Source organism: Eubalaena glacialis, chromosome 1, assembly GCF_028564815.1.
Source record: "Eubalaena glacialis isolate mEubGla1 chromosome 1, mEubGla1.1.hap2.+ XY, whole genome shotgun sequence".
NCBI lineage: Eukaryota > Metazoa > Chordata > Mammalia > Artiodactyla > Balaenidae > Eubalaena > Eubalaena glacialis.
In genome coordinates, this window is record NC_083716.1 from 38189698 (window position 1) to 38209560 (window position 19863).

The 19863-nt window shown below is 37.5% G+C and overlaps 1 protein-coding gene across 1 annotated transcript; it reads right to left on the reverse strand.

Annotated features, from left to right (window-relative positions):
• Positions 1-11: 11 nt before the first annotated feature.
• LIPN (lipase family member N) lies at positions 12-15487 on the reverse strand. Its single transcript, XM_061195508.1, has 9 exons — positions 15380-15487; positions 13926-14043; positions 11613-11811; positions 9859-9968; positions 7266-7402; positions 5338-5484; positions 3821-3892; positions 3213-3284; positions 12-245 (listed from the first exon to the last, which is right to left on the reverse strand). Exons 1-9 carry the CDS (start codon positions 15485-15487, stop codon positions 12-14), a joined length of 1197 nt encoding a protein of 398 aa, XP_061051491.1.
• Between the last annotated feature and the right edge of the window lie 4376 nt (positions 15488-19863).

Sequence of the window (19863 nt, forward strand, 5' to 3'; positions counted from 1 at the left end):
ATGTATTGCAGTCAGGGAAATGACTTCATCAAATCTATGATTTTACTGTACACCCGTTGAGCAGCATCGAGGCCCCAGATGAAATCAAAGTGGTTCCAATCTGGCAATAGGTTGAAGTAACGGAGATTCCTGATTTGGGGGAGTATCCTGGTTACATCCTGGGGTGTTACAAGGACATCATTTCCACCAACCCAAATAGCAGTAGGCACTTTCATGGCAGTCAGGTCATATAGTGGGGGACGACTCTATGGAAGAGAGAGAAAGTGCATTCGTGAGAGGAAGCTCCTCAGAGCAACAACTGACTTCAAATAAATAGAGACTACTGAATATTTACTATGACCACAGGAAGAAAGCATGCAATGGACTCTATATTCAAGGAGTGTGAAGGAACAAGGCAAGATGGCTAAATAAACTTTTGTAAACAAAGTAGGGTATATTAAATGCTATAAAACATTCCCCAAATGCAATGGAAGTGAAGACAAAGAAGAAATTATTTCCAACTGGGACTTCATATAAAGAGCAGTCATTTGAAACGACTCTTGAGGAATGGTTGGATTTTACAGACAAGGATGAAGGTGGCAGGGCTTTCCAGCAAGCACGAATAGCATGTATGCCATGGTCAGGAATGGCAAGCTGTCCAGTGTACCCAGAAAAGAAAATATGTAAGGGAATACTGTAGGATATAAGATTGGAGACAGTCAAGGTCTAAATGAAAGGCTGAGGCAGCTGGGAAGTTTTGGAGACAAGGCAAGTTCATTTCTCAGAGCTCTGTCTTAGGATGATTGTATAGGCATCAGTTTGTGGGATGACTTGAAGAATAAATAGGTTGGAAATGGGTCCTGAAAAAAATCTAGACAAGCAGTTTCGATGATCCACATAAGGGGGTAACTGAAGCTATAAGGATGGCTAAATTCTCCAAAGACAAAGGGGAGAGAGATTTGAAGAATTTTGGAGGAATTCTGACAATTTGAGAGCAGTGGGGGACAGAGAGTAGCCAGTCAGAGGACAAAGGGAGCAATCAAAAAGGGAAGGAAAAAAATCAGAGATCATTATATTATGGAAGTCCAAATCAGCGGGGTGAGTTGCAAGGAGACTGTGGTAACTAACACAAGATATAGGTGAGAATAGGCAATTATATTTGGCAATTAAAAGCCACAAGCAACTTTAAATAGAGTAGCTATAATAAGAAGATGAAGACCAAAACTACATTTTCCAGGGTTCAGGAGTGAGTGGAGAAGTGGAGATACTTCTCCACTTCCCTTTTAAATATTAAAAAATGTTGATAAAAACAGAGTGATGGAAGGATGACTTGATAGAATTGATGGGTTGACGGAAGGTTTTTTGTTTGTTTTTCATAAGGGATAGGAGTTCATTTAAGATAATAAGAGAAGCCAGTAAGAAGATATGAGAAGAGATGGGGTCGAGGGCACAAGATCAGGATAACTTGGATAATAAGAGGACTTTCATTTTCTGAGAGTGAAAGGAAGGAGAGAATCAAGAAGACAGAGATTTTAAGGTGGATTAGAGGGAAGTTAAAAAATTTCATTCATGCAACAAACAAGTATTAAGGGGCCAGTAAGTTCCAGGTACTCTGCCAGGTGAGACAATACTGGTGAACAAAAGAGAAGGAAATTCCTACCCTCATGAGGCTTACATGGGTTAATCCTCTTATTCTTAAAAAAAACATAGAGTGGACACAGAGATTGTGCTGGGAACTTAAGGAGAGGACAAACTGTTGATACTTCTGAATGTAATAAAAATTGACTTCCAATGATCTAAAATTACAAACAAATAAAACAGGATTGACCTGGAGTAGGGTAGGACCAGCTAGCTAACTATGTGTAAATTCTGAGGCCATTTACACTCTCAATACTTGTCATCATGTTGTACACTTCAATCTTAAATATTTTTTGGTCAGTTTTACCTCAATAAAGCTGAACTTGACAATAATGGTCTTATGTGTGTGTGTGTTTTTTGCTTTATTTTCTTGTAAATGTAAACAATATATAACTATAACATGCTCATTACAATAATGAAAGAAAACAAATGTATGTAAAATCCAAAATGAGAGCCTCCTTTACTCTTTCATGTCCATCCACTTCACTCTTCCTTTCTTCCCCTTTTTGAAAGTTATCACTTTAACATTTGCTGTTTATTTATTTTCTGGCCTTTTTCTAAGCATTTGCAAATATATGCATTTGTAAATATACACTGTCTGAGGAGCAGGAAAAAACCTTTGAGAGTAATGAAAATATTCAATATCTTGCTTGTGATGTGGCTATATGAATGAATATATTTGTCAAAACTCACTGAGTTAGACACATAAAATCAGTGAATTTTACTGTATGTAAATCACACCTTAAGCTGATTAAAAATAATAATAAAATTATATATAGCTCTCATTGTCTTAAGGGCTAGTAGAATCATTTCTCTAAAAATTCAATCCATTACTGAGAAATTGACTGGTCTGACTGACTGATTTGATGTTCAGAAACAATTTCATCGATCTATGTTTGCACTAATAGCCTTAAATATGTCAGTCTGGGAAAACATCAGAAAAATGTGCTTAGTTCATACTGAGAAGCCCAGACCCTGACTTAGAAAAAGGAAGGTGGCAACAGGATTGATTAAAAGTATAGGAAGGCTAAATGAGTCTATAAATTTTGGTGCGTAAAGTTAGAGGGAAAAAGTTGCCTTAAGATTCAACACTTCATGGGTGGAAAATTCTCTTTTATGTGTAATCCTAATTTTCTTCTGTTGGTATCAAGAAGCGTGTATTCATTTACTCTGTAAATTTTTATAGATTTTTATAAAACAATTTTCATTATTATGCAGCCATTAAAAAGAATGTTTAAAAAAACCCCTCAGTAACATTGGTTATGTTTTGCTATGACTGTAAATAAAAAAGCAAGATTGAAAGTTGTGGAAAAGCAGTGATGTTGAGATTGGAATAAATGTAATAAAATATTGATACATCTACTATAGTTATCTCTGGGTGGAGGGATTATAAATGACTTAACTCCCTTAGTATATAATTCTTTTATTTCTAGATTTTCTGAAATGAATACATATTAAAACTAGACTTTAAAAAAAAATCTCTATCAACCAATGTGAATGAGACCAATTGTCAGCTAGGATTCTTTTTACTCTCAAATAACTTATCATTGTAAGTTTTCAAAGCCACCCTTCTGGGGTCACTCTGAATAGCTCACCTGGTTGTAATGATGCATGTTCTCAGCTTCACTTCCCCAGTCATAAGCTCTGAATTCATCAGATCGGTAAAGCTGAATTAAATGTTTTATAGAAAAGTAATATTCACAGTAAGAATCATGATTGTTAACAGCAAATCTTAGAAAAGCACTGTACGCTGGGAAGAAAATAAGGCTTCAGGATCACCAGAAAGATATAAATAAATTTTACCAGTATGAAAAACAAGGTCGACAGAAAGTGATGCAATGATCTCCTTGGTTTGAAGGAAAAGGTAGTGGAAAACCAAGCCTCATTAGGGGGAAATCAGATCTCAGGTATTTCTCTCTCTGGGGAAGGCTCAGTTCTCCTGAGGCTCTCCCAGATTACCTTTCGTTTCAGCTCAGGGCCTATTTTACAAGCTCTGATTTAAGATGGGGTTCATTTATGTCACCTACTTGGTCTGCCCCATCCCTTGTTCTGTCTCTTAAAATCCAGGGAAATCAAACCATAAAGATGGTGACAAGGGCAAAAAGGAAGCCAGCTGCTAAGTTTCTTAGAACAGACATGCTAACTCTGTCCTTTTGTATATAAAGAAAATTAAGGGAATAGTTTTCCATGACAAAGACCCTACCTGTTTTATATGCAGGATGTTCTGTATTGACGATCCAGTGGGAGCATGGGACATATACACATCCATTCGGCTCTGAAGGAAAAAGGACACGTATTACGGCATTAACCACCCAACGAAAAAACTATGCCTTTCAGAAGCAGATCATAATTATGCTAAGAACTAATAAACAAATATTGTGGTTTTGAAAATGGCAAGGAAGAATCATCTAGATAATTACAAATTCATGTCAGGCACTTGAATGTGGGTGAACCATGGGCTGACTGGTGGCATGGGCTGCTTGAGAGCAAACCTGCATCAGCTCTGAAGCTGTAGGATAATTTGCTTATTTTGAAGCAGGAGCAACAATGGACATGATGGAGCAAAGCAACCAAGAAAGGTACTCTGTGCAAGTGTGTGTGTGTGGGGCTGCGGGTGTGTGTGTGCACAGATGTGATGATCACAGATCAATAGATCAAAAATCCTGGAGTTCAGGACCTAACTTTGTTAATGATAAGCTTTGTGACTTTGGGCAAGTTATTTATCATCTCTGAGTTTCTGTATTTTCATCTATTAAATGGACATGTTAAAAATCATACTACCAATCTGCTGTGCTCTTGTAAGGAAAAAATAAAATACTGCAAAAAAAAGCTAAAAATCAATCACTTCCATGTGTACTGTACTTCAATCTTCATAAATATAATAGAGATGAAAATTGTAGACATAAAATAGTACCGATAATTGTATGTCTTAGAATATAATGGAACAAATCAAGGAAACTATTAAAAATCTTTACTTTTGAAGAAGCAGGCTTTGAACAATTGTTCCTCAAGGTTTTTGGTCTAACACAACTTATCCTCTTAAAGAATGGGGGTAGGGTGGCTGGCCGAGAAAAGCTATTTTGGAACTAGCTTCACTGTAACAGTCTCGCTGGCTGCCATTTGGAATATGGCAGAGATAACTACTCAACCACACTGGTCTTTAGTCTGAACTCCTCCTCCTCCTTGAATTCTCAATAACAGGAAACAAGGAGTTGATGAAACAGGACTTCTGCTCTTTCATAGGAAAGGGATTACACTCCATTCCATTCTGTCTTGTATGTTCCAAGTTAAATGATGAATTTTATTTGAGGTTAAATTCACCCAACAAGTGAAGGCATACATGGAATAAATTTAATGCTTCTATGTACTTCTTTTCTAGGATTTTATTTTATTTTTTAATGCACTGTGTTGTACTGAAATAAAATCAAGTTGACTGTAGTTAAGTGGTGGCTGATTGTGAACATGTGAAACCACTACCTATTGTGGAACAACTATTTTCTTAAATTTGACCAGGTATGAAAGGATGAAGCTGCCTATTGTCTTCCTCAGTCTTCACATTCATGGTCCATTGAATATCTAATCTTCTATGCATAGCAAATCTCTGCCCTTAAGTTTAGAATACCACATTAATTTATGTAGTATAATAGATACATCAAAATGAATCAAAGAAAAACTGGAATTTCTAAAAGCATCAAATGGCCCCAGAATCATTATACATACCATGTTCACATTTTTCATGTTGAATCCGGCCCATAAAGACATAAATTCAATACATATCGCCTGTAATATTTTATTGTTGCAGATTTTGGTAGAAGATGACTTCCTTATTTTATTTTCTAAAAAGAAACCTTTGGTACCAAAAATTCTCTGTAAAAATAAAAAATAATTATTCTTTTGAGGACCATTTTCAGACTTCTTGACATTCCATTCATCCCAGGAATGAGAATTCTCGGGGCTCTACTTATATTTGTATATTTATTTGCTGTTTTGGTCAAGGAGATCAAGTCATTCAGGAAAAGTTACTATTTATGAATCGGTCTCCACCCAGCTAATATCATCAAACATAATTTACAAGGAGACTGCAGTAAGGACCCTCAACCTCAAATTAGCTAATTTCTCCATGGTGAAGCTCCCCCGCATTCTGTCCAATCAGCGATTGCCTGTATTTCTCTTTAAATGGCAAGAAAGGTAGAGCAGTTTCTCCTTAAGGTCAAATATTGCCTTGAATAGGAAGGAAAAGCAGGGGTTTTCCCTATTACCCGTGTACACATCACCTTTCTGGTAGTGTTCCAGAGTAGCCAGCTTTTATGCTGAAAGGTAGAGGATGGAGTACTGAAGGGATGGTGACACTGGACAGAAAAACAATTGATGTCTTGGGAGGCAGCATAGTTAAAACTTCTAGGGCTTTTGGAAAAGCAATCTTGGGCGGGCATCTCTGATGGGAGGACTGGAGCTTCTAGGGGCAACGGATATTATGAAATGGGGGGTGGGCCAGAGAATGGGACTTAAAGTGGCAGGAAGTTTGACAGTAGAGGATAAGAAACTGAGGTAAGTCAGGGACAATATGTGCCTCAGACCCGACCTATGTAGGCAAAGCCACACATATGCAAAACTGGTGTATTTAGAAATAGATGTGTCTATCTCTGAATTTAATTCAACTAATTTGTCTGCTCAACTCTGCCCAAATGTAGTAAACATCTAAAACTAACTGATGTCAGCACACTTTAAAATAGAACTATCAACGACAAAAAAGGGAAGTTACATCACTTGAGCTTACTAAACAATACCAAAAAACTACTATCAAACCAATCATTAGGCCTCATGGAAGTTCTTCCTTGTGTTAGCTCACAAATACTTTTTTTCCCATTTCTACCTATTCACCTCAAACCAGGACCTCATTTTATATATGAATTATTGTGATACCCTAATTGGTCTCCTTGACTTCATTTTGGCCAACATTTATTCTACCCTTTGCCCCAAATTTGAGGGGCAATCTTGATAAAATACTATGTTCATTGTGGCAATGACCTTTTTAGAGAAACAAAAAGCAAACAGAAAAAAACTTTCAAAGAATAAAATCCCAAACTCACAACTGACCATCAAACTACTTTTCCAACCATTGGAAAATAACCAATAAATACTTGAATGAATAATTCAGTTCTAAGACATTTACGCTTTGGAATCTTAGCTTCAGTAAATTAGAGCAAGCTCCCATATGGGAAGGGTTATATCATTCAGGCTTTTCTAACATCAAAGTCAGGGATATCAGTGATCACATGTAACTTGGAAAATGTCTTCCATTTGGACACTGTGAATTCATTGACATGCCCAGGGGAATAAGAATGGAACAAGGAAACTTGTGAGTAGATCTTAAACTGACACGGCAGTCAGCTCAGTTAGAAATTCTGATTTATACTCAGGTCTGTTAATAACTGAGTATAGTGAATTGTATATGGGAGCTGTAGACATTGTGGCATAGACAAACACACACAAGGACACATACACTCCAAGCACATGATCCCAGAGTCTGGTTTCTACAGATTTCATCTAAATGTCCTACTTTTGTTTCATAATAGATTTTAAAATAATAAGGATCTATCATCCAAAAGGAGATCCTCATATACTTTTTGGCAAAAGGAAGAGCCTACCTTGACTGAGGAACTTGGAAGTAGGAAAAAACTGGTAAAAATGCCCGTGGGGTATTTGAGTGAGATCACAGGACTCAAGGCAAAATTCATTTTGATTCTTTGTGCCAGTTCAGGCATGGTGGCAAAGGCTGCAAACCCTGAGAGGACAGGAGACAAGACAATCTTGTAAAAATTAGAAGTATTTAGGCAATGTTTCTACTAACAAATTGGGACTCTGCTTTGTCATTTTTATCCTTTTACTGCAATTGATCTTGGGGATGAATTGGGAAACTCTTCTAAGTTATCCTGCAAAGTTAATCTGCCTTCAGCCCTCTCTGCTCTCAAGTCTCCATTTTTCTCTTATTCTGGACAATTTAACTGGGTTGGGGAAAGTGAAGGATAAGTTGCTGAAGCAACTCCTGCCAAGTAAACTGGGGACACCTTCACTTCCCAAGCGTGGGGTAAGTGCTGGCAATATTGTCACTTTACCACCAACTCTGAGATGTCAGAGTGAGTCACAGAGCCTCTAGAAATAAATAATCAGTTCGTGGGAGGTGAATCAATCAGCTTTTTCTGCACTATCGTCCAGTTATTCCACAGTTTTTCTTTCTCACAGTCAAATGAGATTTCATTGCTCTCAGTGCTTCACTGGATGCTTACCAAAACCTCTGGAATCTTCCCTGCATCCAAAAGGGAACGGGCTTTCCCTCAGTCCACCATGGTCCCAGTAAGGACCATATGTCTCCATTTGCTCTGATTGTTCAGTAATAGCATTGCATCCATATCTAGCACGCTGAGGTTGAGGGCAGGGATCAGCCTCACACAGGAAAGGCTATGTGGAGGATCTCTGTGTTTTGGTTCCCTGAGGTACTTTCCTGGGCCCCCCTTCACTGTGTGTGTGTGTGTGTGTGTGTGTGTGTGTGTGTGTGTGTGTGTGTATGTACGTAGCCATAGCAGGGGTTTTTTTTCTTCTGAACTTCTTGTTGAAATATTGAAACTCTCTTAGCCAGAAAAGGAACTGGCTGAGTAATTGATACAAAGACTGAAACAGGCATAATTGTTCCCCCTAGAAGATGTCTAGAAATGCGTGGAGGTGAGTTTTTGATGGTCATACTGACTGGGGAGCCCAACTATTATTTAAGGCGCTAGGGCCTGACTTGTTAAATGTCCTATAAAGAGTAGGTCCTTCCCACATAACAAAAATTTCTCTACTCAAAAGGCAAATAGTGCTCACTGAAAAATTTCATGCCCTAAATGCAACGCAGAGCCCTGATGATCAAATTTACTGTTTTCTCTGCTAATCAGATATGAGAGCATATCTAAGTCCTATCCACTTTTCTAGACACCACTCAAGTCATCCTTCTCCCTACAATTTCTCCACAGAGCCCAAGCACCCCATCGGTGAAGTCAAAGTGACCTGGTTTGAATTTATGTGCCACCTCTTATGTATTAAGAGACCTTGAAGGAGCCACTTAATTTCTATGAACTTCTGTTTCCTTTTCTATGAGATGGAAATAATAATGGTAGGATTGTTCTGACGCTTAGACAGAGAGATTGTAGGAAAGGTCCTGAACAGAGGACCCTAAACATAGTAAAAGCTCCTAAGTCTTAGCTATTACGGTGTAATTATTTTCCTGTTAGTGACAGTTTTTTGGGGGGTGGGGTTGGGTCCCCTTATTAGTTCTTTGATCCTTTTTTAGTGTATTTGCTCTCATGCTCACTGCCTAGTCTAAATTTGTAAGCTGCCTATCAGTACAAAGCACTGGTAAACACCTATTTGCTCCTGATGATAATGGTGATAATGAGACTACTGTAGGAATATTTATTGTCTCTTGCACAGTTTCACCCAAACTAAAATACTGCATTTTCATATAACCCAGTCTCTTAAAACTGGAAACTTTAGTGGAAGATTACTAACAAATTTATATTTTTAATAGTATGGGTTCCTTTAAATTTTTATTTGGAGCTAGACTATTGATTTCTTTTAAAAAAATCTAGGAACCACACATTCAAAGTACATTTCCGGGACTTTTAAAAACATCTATATAGTGCTTACAATTAATTGCTACTCCATAAATATTAAATCATACACTAAATGGATAAGCCCAGTTGATTTATTGTAGTAAGCTTTTGTGGTCTGATTCACAAACAAAATGTTACCATACCTTTTCAATTTGTTCAAATATGAGTATAAGCCCCTCTTTTTTATTTTTTAAAATTCCATGTGGGTTGTGAAGAAGATATGATTGATGCATAGTTAACGTTCTTCAAGGATATTTCATGGCATTTGGCTTTACTTTTTCAGCTTGGAGGAGATCTAGAGACTTACTCTTTGGAAATACCTGTTTGGATTTTGAGCACACATTATTCCTGGGAAATTACATCACCATTACAAATGTGTTGCGGTGACCGGAAATAGATGAAAGGCTCGTCCTACATACTCACAGTCTCTGGAATTCAGGTTCATGGCCACTTAGGGCACTAGGGTTATGTGCCCAACACGGGACAGAGAATTAAGGACACCGTAAATGTAAAACAGTTACTCTGTTCCAATTCAAAGGCGAACTTTTGCATGGCTCTGACCCTTGTAAAGTGTTGACCCTTGTAAACATACCTATTGTAGTACCAAGTGAATGTCCAATGAAATACAACTTCTCTTGACCAGTTTTGTTTACAATGAAGTCTATCATTCCTGGGAGATCATATTTGGCCATTTCGTCAAAGCTGAAAAATAAAACAGGGGCTTATCAATATTCCCAGCTAAGTTCAAAACTCAGAGCACTTGCTTATTTTTTACACACAGAATTCTGTGCTGTCCACTTACTTGGTTTGTATTTCATTATTTATTCAGTTACATATAGGCTATTGTAGCTTTTCTTTGTTGCACTTATATGTGTTACTTTCTAATAACAGGAATGATTTGAGACTTGTGTAAACTACATTATCTGAAGTTTAATCTTGTCATTCTTCCTTTTCATTCCCTTCTCTTGCATTTCTTTTGCTGTCCTTTCCCTACCTGGTTTGCATGCCTCTACTTCAGTGTCCCCCAGGGAACTTCAAGACTCTTAGGGCCGCTTAATACCCAGCTTTGGAAACAGAACTGGTTGTAAATCATGATTCCACCATGTACTAGCTGAGTAACTTTCCATAAGTTACTTAAATGCTCTGAGCTTAAGTTTCCTTATCTGTGAAATGAACATGATAATGCTATATGGCAGGGCTGCTATAGGGGTTGGATAGTATTAAAGGAATGACTCTGGCTGCTATTAGACACTCAGTCAGATGTTGCTATTATTAATATTTCTGTCCATATAGAGATATATTCAATATATACCAAAATCCTATAGTACCAGTTCAACCAACATTAATACAAGAGAACAAAAAAGGCCTAAATAACATATAGTAGAATTAGGTACCTCAGGAACTAAGGGCCTGCTTATTAGAAGAACATGAGAGGAAATATAGATTGGTATTCTCCAGTGTAAGAGAATGGTTGTGATGCCTTATAGTAAATAAGCTCCAAGCTCCCAGCCAAGGACCAACCACACAAAATATTTCCCAATGTTTGCCCTGGGGCAAAAGGTCTGACCCTAAAAATTTCATCTATTCTTTCTTTCCTTCCAACTTGTCAGTGGGTACTGAATATTTCATTAATATGGTTTTGCTCTAGCAGCAGGCTTTAAACCAACAGGGAGTTTAAGCCTGAGAAAGGATGTCCACTGCAGGCATCAGCCTGTCCTTTGGTGACAGCAGAAAACACTTTCATTAAAAGAAGCAGTCAGCATATCGAAAGATTCTTTTCTATTGCCTATTAACAAAGTTTTAAAGATCTCATGTTAAAGCTTTCCTGAGAATGGTATTCTATACATTCTCAACCACAGTTTCTGTAGGTAAAATATGGTACTGATACACATCTTCTTTGCAAAACTGATTGGCTGTCCAAGAGAAAAAACTTGTAATAGCATCACTAGGATAAACATAAGCTTCATAAGGGCAGAGACTTTGTTCACTCTTGAATGCTCAGGGCCTAGAACAGTGCATAGAGTAGGCACTCAATAAACATTGGTTGAATGAGTGCATACTTTGGTCACAGGAATTTCCTAAGCTGTCCCTTGGGACATACTTATAATGTATAGTATTGGATAGAATTGTATGTTAAAATGACCCTGTTGAAATGATATAATTCGCTTGTGGGAGAATCAATGGAAATCAGAGCTTCTTGCTATTTATTTCCTTCGAGATGTTAATAGAAATTACAAGGAGCTGTGGACCCCAAGTATCATACATTATTGTTAATACCACCCACACTATTATATTTAAAGGACTTGTCTCAAATTGCCTTCATGAACTTTCATAGATATAGTTTACCTAAAGGCCCAGAATTCCTCTTCATTCACTGAGAGTGTTTTGTGTCTCCTTGACCAAGTGTTGCCCCGACTGTTTCCCATCCATACATCGTAACCTGCATCTGCTAGAAGGAATCCAAGGCTGCCATTGGCGTAATTCTGAAGCCAGCAGGCACTGTCTGCAAACAGAGCATGCTGCAAGTATACAACTGGCTGGGCACCTGGAAGGAGGGAGGAAGGAAGAGAGAGAAATTTGTAATAAACAGAGCATCTCAGGAACATGATAGAAACACACACACACACACACACACACACACACACACACACACACCCCACTGGGAAAAGCAAAAACCAAAAACAGCATTCACTTTTCCCCTTGTCATTAGTGTAGAGTGTTGTAATCACATAACAAGTTTTTTGAGCACATACTTTGTACCTGGTGTTATGCTGATTGGTTGACATGCATGAGCTTATTAAATTCTTACAATAACTCTATAAAGTAGCTCCTACTTTGAGGATCCTCATTTTATACTTGTGGAGACTTAAGGTAGTTAGGTAACTTTCCTAAGGGGTCATTCAGCTAATAAGGTACATGGGTAGGACTCAAGCCCGGTTCTGTTTCATGCCAAAGCATGTGCTTGTAACTGCTCTGCACTATGTATTCACTTTTACATGTATTCACTATGTATTCACTTTTACATATCTCCTGGGTTTGACTTACAAAGACATGAAGATGATCATGTTTGATGGAGTCTTATGCCTCTTCCAGGAGGAGGGGGAGGTGAGCATAAATGGACTATGACCAGTTCCTCACCAAACTTCTAGTCAAACCCCCAGCCTCTGCCCACTGAAGAGTATTTGAAAACTATAGCAGTAAAATCAACTCAATGCCCTCTTGTGAACTCTCAAGTTTCTGAGGAAGAGAACCAGGATGGAAGATTCTAGAACTTAGTAGTTAAGAGCACAGGCTCTGGAGTCAGGCTTTCTGGGTTTGAATTCTGGTTCTGTCATTTGCCATTTGTGTGACTTCGAGCCTATTACATAACCTGTTTTACCTCAGTTTCATGATCTGTAAAATGATAACTATTAATAGTGCCAACTTCATAGGGTTTCTGGGAGGTTTAATTGATTTAATTCATTTAAAGCATTTAGAAAGATACACCTAATAAATGTCTTTTAACTCCAAATCTTCCCCAAATTCTCCCTCCTTAAGTAAAGTCTTTCTTGTAAAAGTTTTCTCCTTTTATGTTTCATAGCACCTCCCTACCCCACCCCTCGCTGTGCCTAGTATTGCAAGATTTACCAAAAACAAAAACAAAGATAAACAAAACGACCCAGGATGCCCTGTTAAATTTGAATTTCAGATTAACAATGAATAACTTTTTCATATAAGCACATCATAAAGTGAGATTTACATGAAAAACTCATCTGCTGTTTATCAGAAATTCAACTTTAACTGGGCATCTCATATTTTAGATAGTAATCCTACCCATGTCCCACTCCCAGTTTTTATTGTGAAACTCTTGAATTCTTGAACTACATGATTTTAGCTGCCTCTGAATGTGGCTGGGAGATGAGATGATTCATGGTAAATGGTCTCATTTACCATGAATCATCTCATGGTAAATGATTTGGTAGATAAAGGTCACTGGGCCTTTGCAGATATTTTGCTTGCTCTTCTCTCTCCCTCCTCAGGGGCTTTGCAGTTATATTTCCCCTTTTAAAGAGTGTAATTCGTCTGCTTTTGCATGGCTCGTTCCACATTCTAGAATGAAGCCTTAGTAACCCCATGCTCTTTCATTGCATAAACTGTCTGTTCCTCAGGTCAAAGCATACATGAATGTTAAAGTTTTCCTTCCTGGAAAAAGTTTCAGAAATGCCACTGTCATTTAATTGGGTTTTTTTTTTTTATCCTGCAGAGGGAGGCCTGTTGATTCTAGAGGGGGCAGGAGAGACTCTTTTGGGATACCCCACAGCCAGCTTCATACAACCCAGCCAATCTCTTTCCAACAGTGAGGAAATCCACTATTCGGAATACAGCAATTTTCCACATGAGAAATCAGTAATGAGCTAACAAAATGTAGGCTCCACCTCTGCATTTACTCCCTAAGAAGAAAGCCTGGCGGCAGTCAAGAAGATCAGTCTTGCTCTTTGTAATTTTAGGTTCTTGCCTGTCTTCAGAGAATTGGAAAAGAATGAGACTCCCTGTTAACAATGTAAAGACTAATCCAAAATTCAAACCAATTTTGATAAATCAGTCATTGTCTTAATGAACAGCCAGCAATAAACTTTAGTCATACGCAATTCTCCTTCTCAGGAGAGACACATCTTCTACCTGTGCTCCTAGTGTCTCTTCGTCCATGGGGAATTCTGTTGACACTGAGTATGTACCCATCTTGAGTGCTGACTTCGTACTCCTCACTGGGGTAGCCATTGTAGGTGATGATTTCACTCTGCCCAGTAAAAATATGAGCATTAGCTAAACATCTTCTCTAAAGGTTATCAAAAGGAACTAGAAAAAAGCAACTAGTGTGTGCTTTTTGGGGTAAATTATCTGAAATCTGTAGCCCCAGGTAACTGTAAAATTAATTTACTACATAAAGTCTTGATAGAAAAATAAGTAGACTATTAGAAAATGTCTGCTAGTAGTAAATTTTGGGGGGGGTTGGAGATAATATCTAGCATTGACCCACTCTTCTGACAAAACTATATTCTCAAGTCATTTGTCTTTTTTTTTTTTAAGTATACATATATATATTTGATTGAAGTATAGTTGATTTACAAAGTTGTGTTAGTTTCTGGTGTATAGCAAAGTGATTCAGTTTTATATATATATATATATATATATATATATATATATATATACACACACACATATATGTATTATATATTTTATTTTTCATATTCTTTTCCATTATGGTTTATTACAGGATATTGAATATAGTTCCCTGTGCTAGACAATAGAACCTCGTTGTTTATCCATACTATATATAATAGTTTGCATCTGCTAATTCTAAACCCTCCCCTGCCCCACCCCCCAGCAACCACAAGTCTGTTCTCTACGTCTGTGAGTTTGTTTCTGTTTTGTAGATAAGTTCATTTGTGTCATATTTTAGATTCCACATATAAGTGACATCATATGGTATTTGTCTTTCTCTTTCTGACTTACTTCACTTAGTATGATAATCTCTATGTCCATCAATGTAGCTGCAAATGGCATTATTTTATTCTTTTTTATGGCTGAGTAAAATTCCATTGTGTGTGTGTGTGTGTATGTGTGTGTGTGTGTGTATATATATATATATATATATATATATATACCACATTTTTTTTAACTTTTTGTTTTATATAGGAGTATAGTTGATTAACAATGTTGTGTTAGTTTCAGGTACAGGGCAAAGTGATTAAATTATACATATATATGTGTCAATTGTCTTTTGAGACCCCTCTTGGTTTAAAGATAATAAAACCATAGTCCAGTAGAGGGCAGTCATATATATCATCCAGAGGGCTTAAAATAGAAATTCTTAATATTCTTAAAAATGTAAATTCAAAAGAGGGAGTTATCTATAAAAGATATAATTCTGCTTTATATTGCTAGAAAGTATTACTTATTCAGCCAAAAAAGAAGATCTACCTAGCTTAACTCTTGGAGAAATGTTAAAAATCACCCATGTTTTATGTTTTCTTATCAGAGATTTTTCTGCCATACAGGAACTTTAATATCTCACAATCAATTAATCTGCTTTATTTATTCATAAAATTTATTTGGAATTTTCCATCACTTACAATATTCATCCACACTTCAGGATTTGCTTCTTTCTCCAAATTAAAGAATCTGCCAGCATTTAAAGTTCCACAAATCAAATAGGTTGTTGTTAAAAACAGCCACATCATGCGAATGCCTGGCATAAAACATTTAATAACCACAGATTAATGTTATACGTCAAAGTTGATTAACGAAATTAAAATAGTCCCCTAATGAAAACTTGACTAACATCCTGAGAAAGCTGAGACAGTGTGGAAGGGAGTAAATACCGTGAGCTAACTCCGAGCACTATTAATCTATTTTTTTCACATAGAAATTGCCCTGACATAGTCCACTTCCAGAAATGAAATGAATTCAATCTAGTATGAAGGCTTATTTTTTGTTTTATTTTAATCCAAGCTTTTCAATTAATTTAAATCTTTGCTCACCTGTGAGTTGCCAGAACACAAAGATTCAGAGGACAAGTTTCCATACCATGGCAAAGCTACAAGTGGAGTTATCCTCTAGTCTCATCCAGCAACCCACCAAAACAACAAGAGCAACGAACAACGAAGCTTCAAACAAACAGGCTTATGATCAGTTTTAAGGGATGTGATTATTTTTCTTGTGGACACCCAAAGGCAAATTTTGCACATTTAAATGTGCAGTGTCTCTTCCTTGGCACGGCTTAAAAGCATGTCTCCTCAAACCAGCCTGACCATAATCGCAATGCAGATTACTCATCATAGGGGAGGTGCAGTCCAATGGCCTGAGTTTGAAGTCCACCCCCACCATGAACAAGATTTCTGACCTTGGGCAAGTTATTCAGTAGCTTTGTCTCCTGGTTTTCTCGCTGGTAGCATTAGGATAACAATGTAACCTACCTTATAGGGCTGTAGGGAGGATTAAGTGACACACAAAGCGCTAAGCCCAGTGTGAGCTTTCACCATTTTTTTAAAATCTAAGAACGAACAAGAGAATAACATCAGAGAGGCTTTACTGTAACAAATTAATGACAGACTTCCAGAAATTCAGAATTTACTTTTGAAGTGAAATAGCTTTCCATAGATTTGCTATCTGGATGAAGACGATTTTACTTCTGTAAATGTTATATAATTAAAAACATTTAGAAACTAATAACTAATATCTATTGAGGGCTTAGCTTGTGTCAGACACTGTTCTAAATGCTTCACATTGTGTTATTTAAACCTCAGAGAAATGCCGTAAAGCAGCTACTGTTATCATTCTCGTTTTATCAATGAAATTAACAAAGGCTTAGAGAGATGAAAGATCTGCCCAAGGTTACAGAACAGAGAGGTGACAGAACTAGGACAGGAACAAAGGCAGCCTCAGCGCAGAGCCCTTACACCTGGCTACCAATCCCAAACTGTCTCCCGATTGTGATAAATCTTGATCTTACCTAGTTAGGTGAGCTTCCCTTGTTCCTGAGGACTCTTAGTGATGAAGAACTTCTGAACTTTTGCATGTGACAAAATGAAGAATGAGATACGACTGCAGTTAGAAACTAGAGAAATGAGAGACAGGAAGCCCATGGAAATGAAGAAACCCTGGACAGTGACACATGCCCAGGGACAAATAACCAGTTTGACTGAATCCTCCACGTTTCCACAGAGCGTCTGTCACCGTCGGGAGGGTTCAGCCACATTTTCAAAACAAGGTGTCAAAAGTGGAAGTATGTACTCAGGATCCTAAGACAAAATCAGAGTTAACAATATCTACCTTCTCAACACCAGAGTTCATTATGAGAGTCAACTGAAGCAATGTTTGTGAATCTACTGATGTCAACCATGTAATGTGCAGGAAAGTGATTGATTATAACTCCGTTGAGAAGTTGAGGCCAGCCTGACTCACTTTTGAGGCCAGAAAGGGTTTGGAACTAGCAGAGGAAACAAAATTCTTAGGCCAAAGGGATTCGACCTGCTGTTAACTTTGGCATAGAGACCCGAGGAGGATGAAGACATTTTAGCTCTAAGTGTTGCCAATAAATTTTGGCTCCCTGTGCACTGATGCCGAATAGAAATATGGAGACAGAGATTTGGAGGATAAGAAATAGAGAGGCTTTTTATTTTCCTTGCCAGGCAAAGGGAAGACCCAGTAGGCTAGCACCTCAAGAACTGTGCCCCCCTTTCCTGCAGAATGTAATTACAGGGATTCTTATAGGGAAGTTCGCAGTCCGAAGTGAGTGATAAGCATCAAAATGGTGAACGTCTTGCATTCTTCTTCTTGCATTATTTCAAAACAGTCACTGCTGGAGTCGGGCAACCTAGTAATTGGGTCCGGTAGTCTCTGGGTTAACGGTCTGCGACCTCCTTTCTGAAATGCAAAGAGCTACAAGGGGTGATTTGCTACAAGAGATTACAGGGGGAGCAAATACCAGGTGCAGAATGTAAATTGCCTAAATTACACAGGATTAGAGGTGACAGGTTAGCTTTGTGAAGGACAAATCTAACTACAGACACTACAGATTAGTAACAGTTAAAACTAGGATTGATTAACTCAGGCCAGTTTGTTTCTTCTCTAGCTTGTTCACTGTTCCCTTTATTTTCCTTGTTCTCAGGAGAGGGAAAACTTCATTTCTATTTTTTGCTGCAACATAAGCTCCACCAGAAATACTGGATAATGGAGGCAGAAGTGCCCCCATTTTCTACTTCACTTTTTATGCCGGTAAAGCCCAAGCAGTAACTGAATCTCTTTCATCTCCCAGTGGGAAGAAGGGTCAGTTGCTACCCAGCATGAAGAAGTTTCAGTTCTATTAGTTTGGACTCATCCCCAAATCCTTTCAAAAACAAACATTCATATTTGTCCAAATCCTAAGATCGGTTCCACTTGAGCCAATTAAACAAATATGGAGAAAAAGGAAGCACTCAGCTTGCTGGAATAGGTGGAAAAGCTTATGTACCAGTCCATACTCATTCAGTCTTTTTGGTGAAAGACGAACCATGCTTTGCCCTGAATGACAATGGGCAAAGGTATGTGTCAATGGCAGAGGGGTGTGGACTTGCCTGGATCCTCTCATGGGTGTGGACTTTAAAAACAATCCCTTCTAAGAAAATTTCAGTGGACTCTTTGGAGAGTTCTAGGAAGCACAATGTTCAGATTATTAATGTTGCTTTGTTGTCATGACTTTATGTGGAAATAGAATGACTATAGTTAAACTTCTCAGGGCTTTATGGATTGTAGACTAGCTTAAAACTCAGAAGAATTTCTACACCATTGCCTTCCCATATTCTTACTCAACTTTGAGGTTTATCTAAATAATCTGGAGAATTCTTTCAATCTGTTTTCTTGTACAGACACAAAGTTGTCTCAAATAAATGAAGCTAGTCTTTTCCAAATGCTTTCGTCATTCTTCTTACGTAACCTTGTTATTTGAATAAGTATTCAATATGTTGAAATGAATTAAAACAAAAGACATTGAAACTTCTTCCTTCACGCTGTGAAATGTAAAATGATAACTCCTATTCTCTAGAGGGTCAAATTTTCCCTGTTTTTTTTTCTTTTTCATAAAACTAGATGATATTAGAACTCGAAAGGGATCTTGGGCAAAATGTAGATTAAGGGACAACCTTTCAGAAGGTCTGTGGTATTTCTGATATCTTGACCCAAGGATCATATCACCAGTTGTTAATGGTGGCTGCCCAGTCCATTATCAAGATGGCTGAAAATAGACTGTTGAACATAGATCTTTGAACTTGGTGTCTTATTTATGAAAATGATTGTTATTTTCTTTCCAATGTTCTAATTCAAAATACATTTGCTATTACAATGTCTCATTTTTTTGTTTACTAGTTTGCTTCTTTCTCCCCAAAGACTGCTTTTCCTTAACACATGACTTTGTATCAAAAGGGGCATAATTTCCCCTTGAAAACAATGTAAAGTTAAAAAGATTAGGCTATAACCAACAAAATAGAAACTAAGGAGAATTTTGGAAAAGAAATAATTTAAAATCTTACACCTTTGAGACAGATTTTGCCCTGAGTAAAATACCTTGCATGAACAGGAACATGGAACTTGTCACTTGCCCACTAGATAATTTATCTAATCCACTATGCATCCTAAAATTCCAACAGGGCTCAAGAAAGCCATAAGTGGTATGTGTGTGTGTGTGTGTGTGTGTGTGTATGTGTGTGTAAAATGATAGATTAGCACCCTTTGGCTTTAGAAAAGGCACTTTAAATTACATTTAAAAACTTTGTTTACTCATAAAGCAAGGTTGGCAGTGTTTATGATATCTATAAGAAATGATGTTTGTTTTTCAGATTACCTACTAGAGTGGAACATGTTCTCTTCAGGGTTGGTGTCAATGAATCCCCATTTCAGCTCCACTTTATTACACCCGCCTTCAAACACAGTATGGCTATGACAAAGAGGCACAGAGAGAAATGACAAATACAAAGTTCTATCTGTCATAAATGACTGAAATATTAAGGTTTTTGAAAAGAGGCCATAATAAGCTAATCCAATGTACACCCGTCACAATCCAAAAGGCTCAAAGGAAATATCA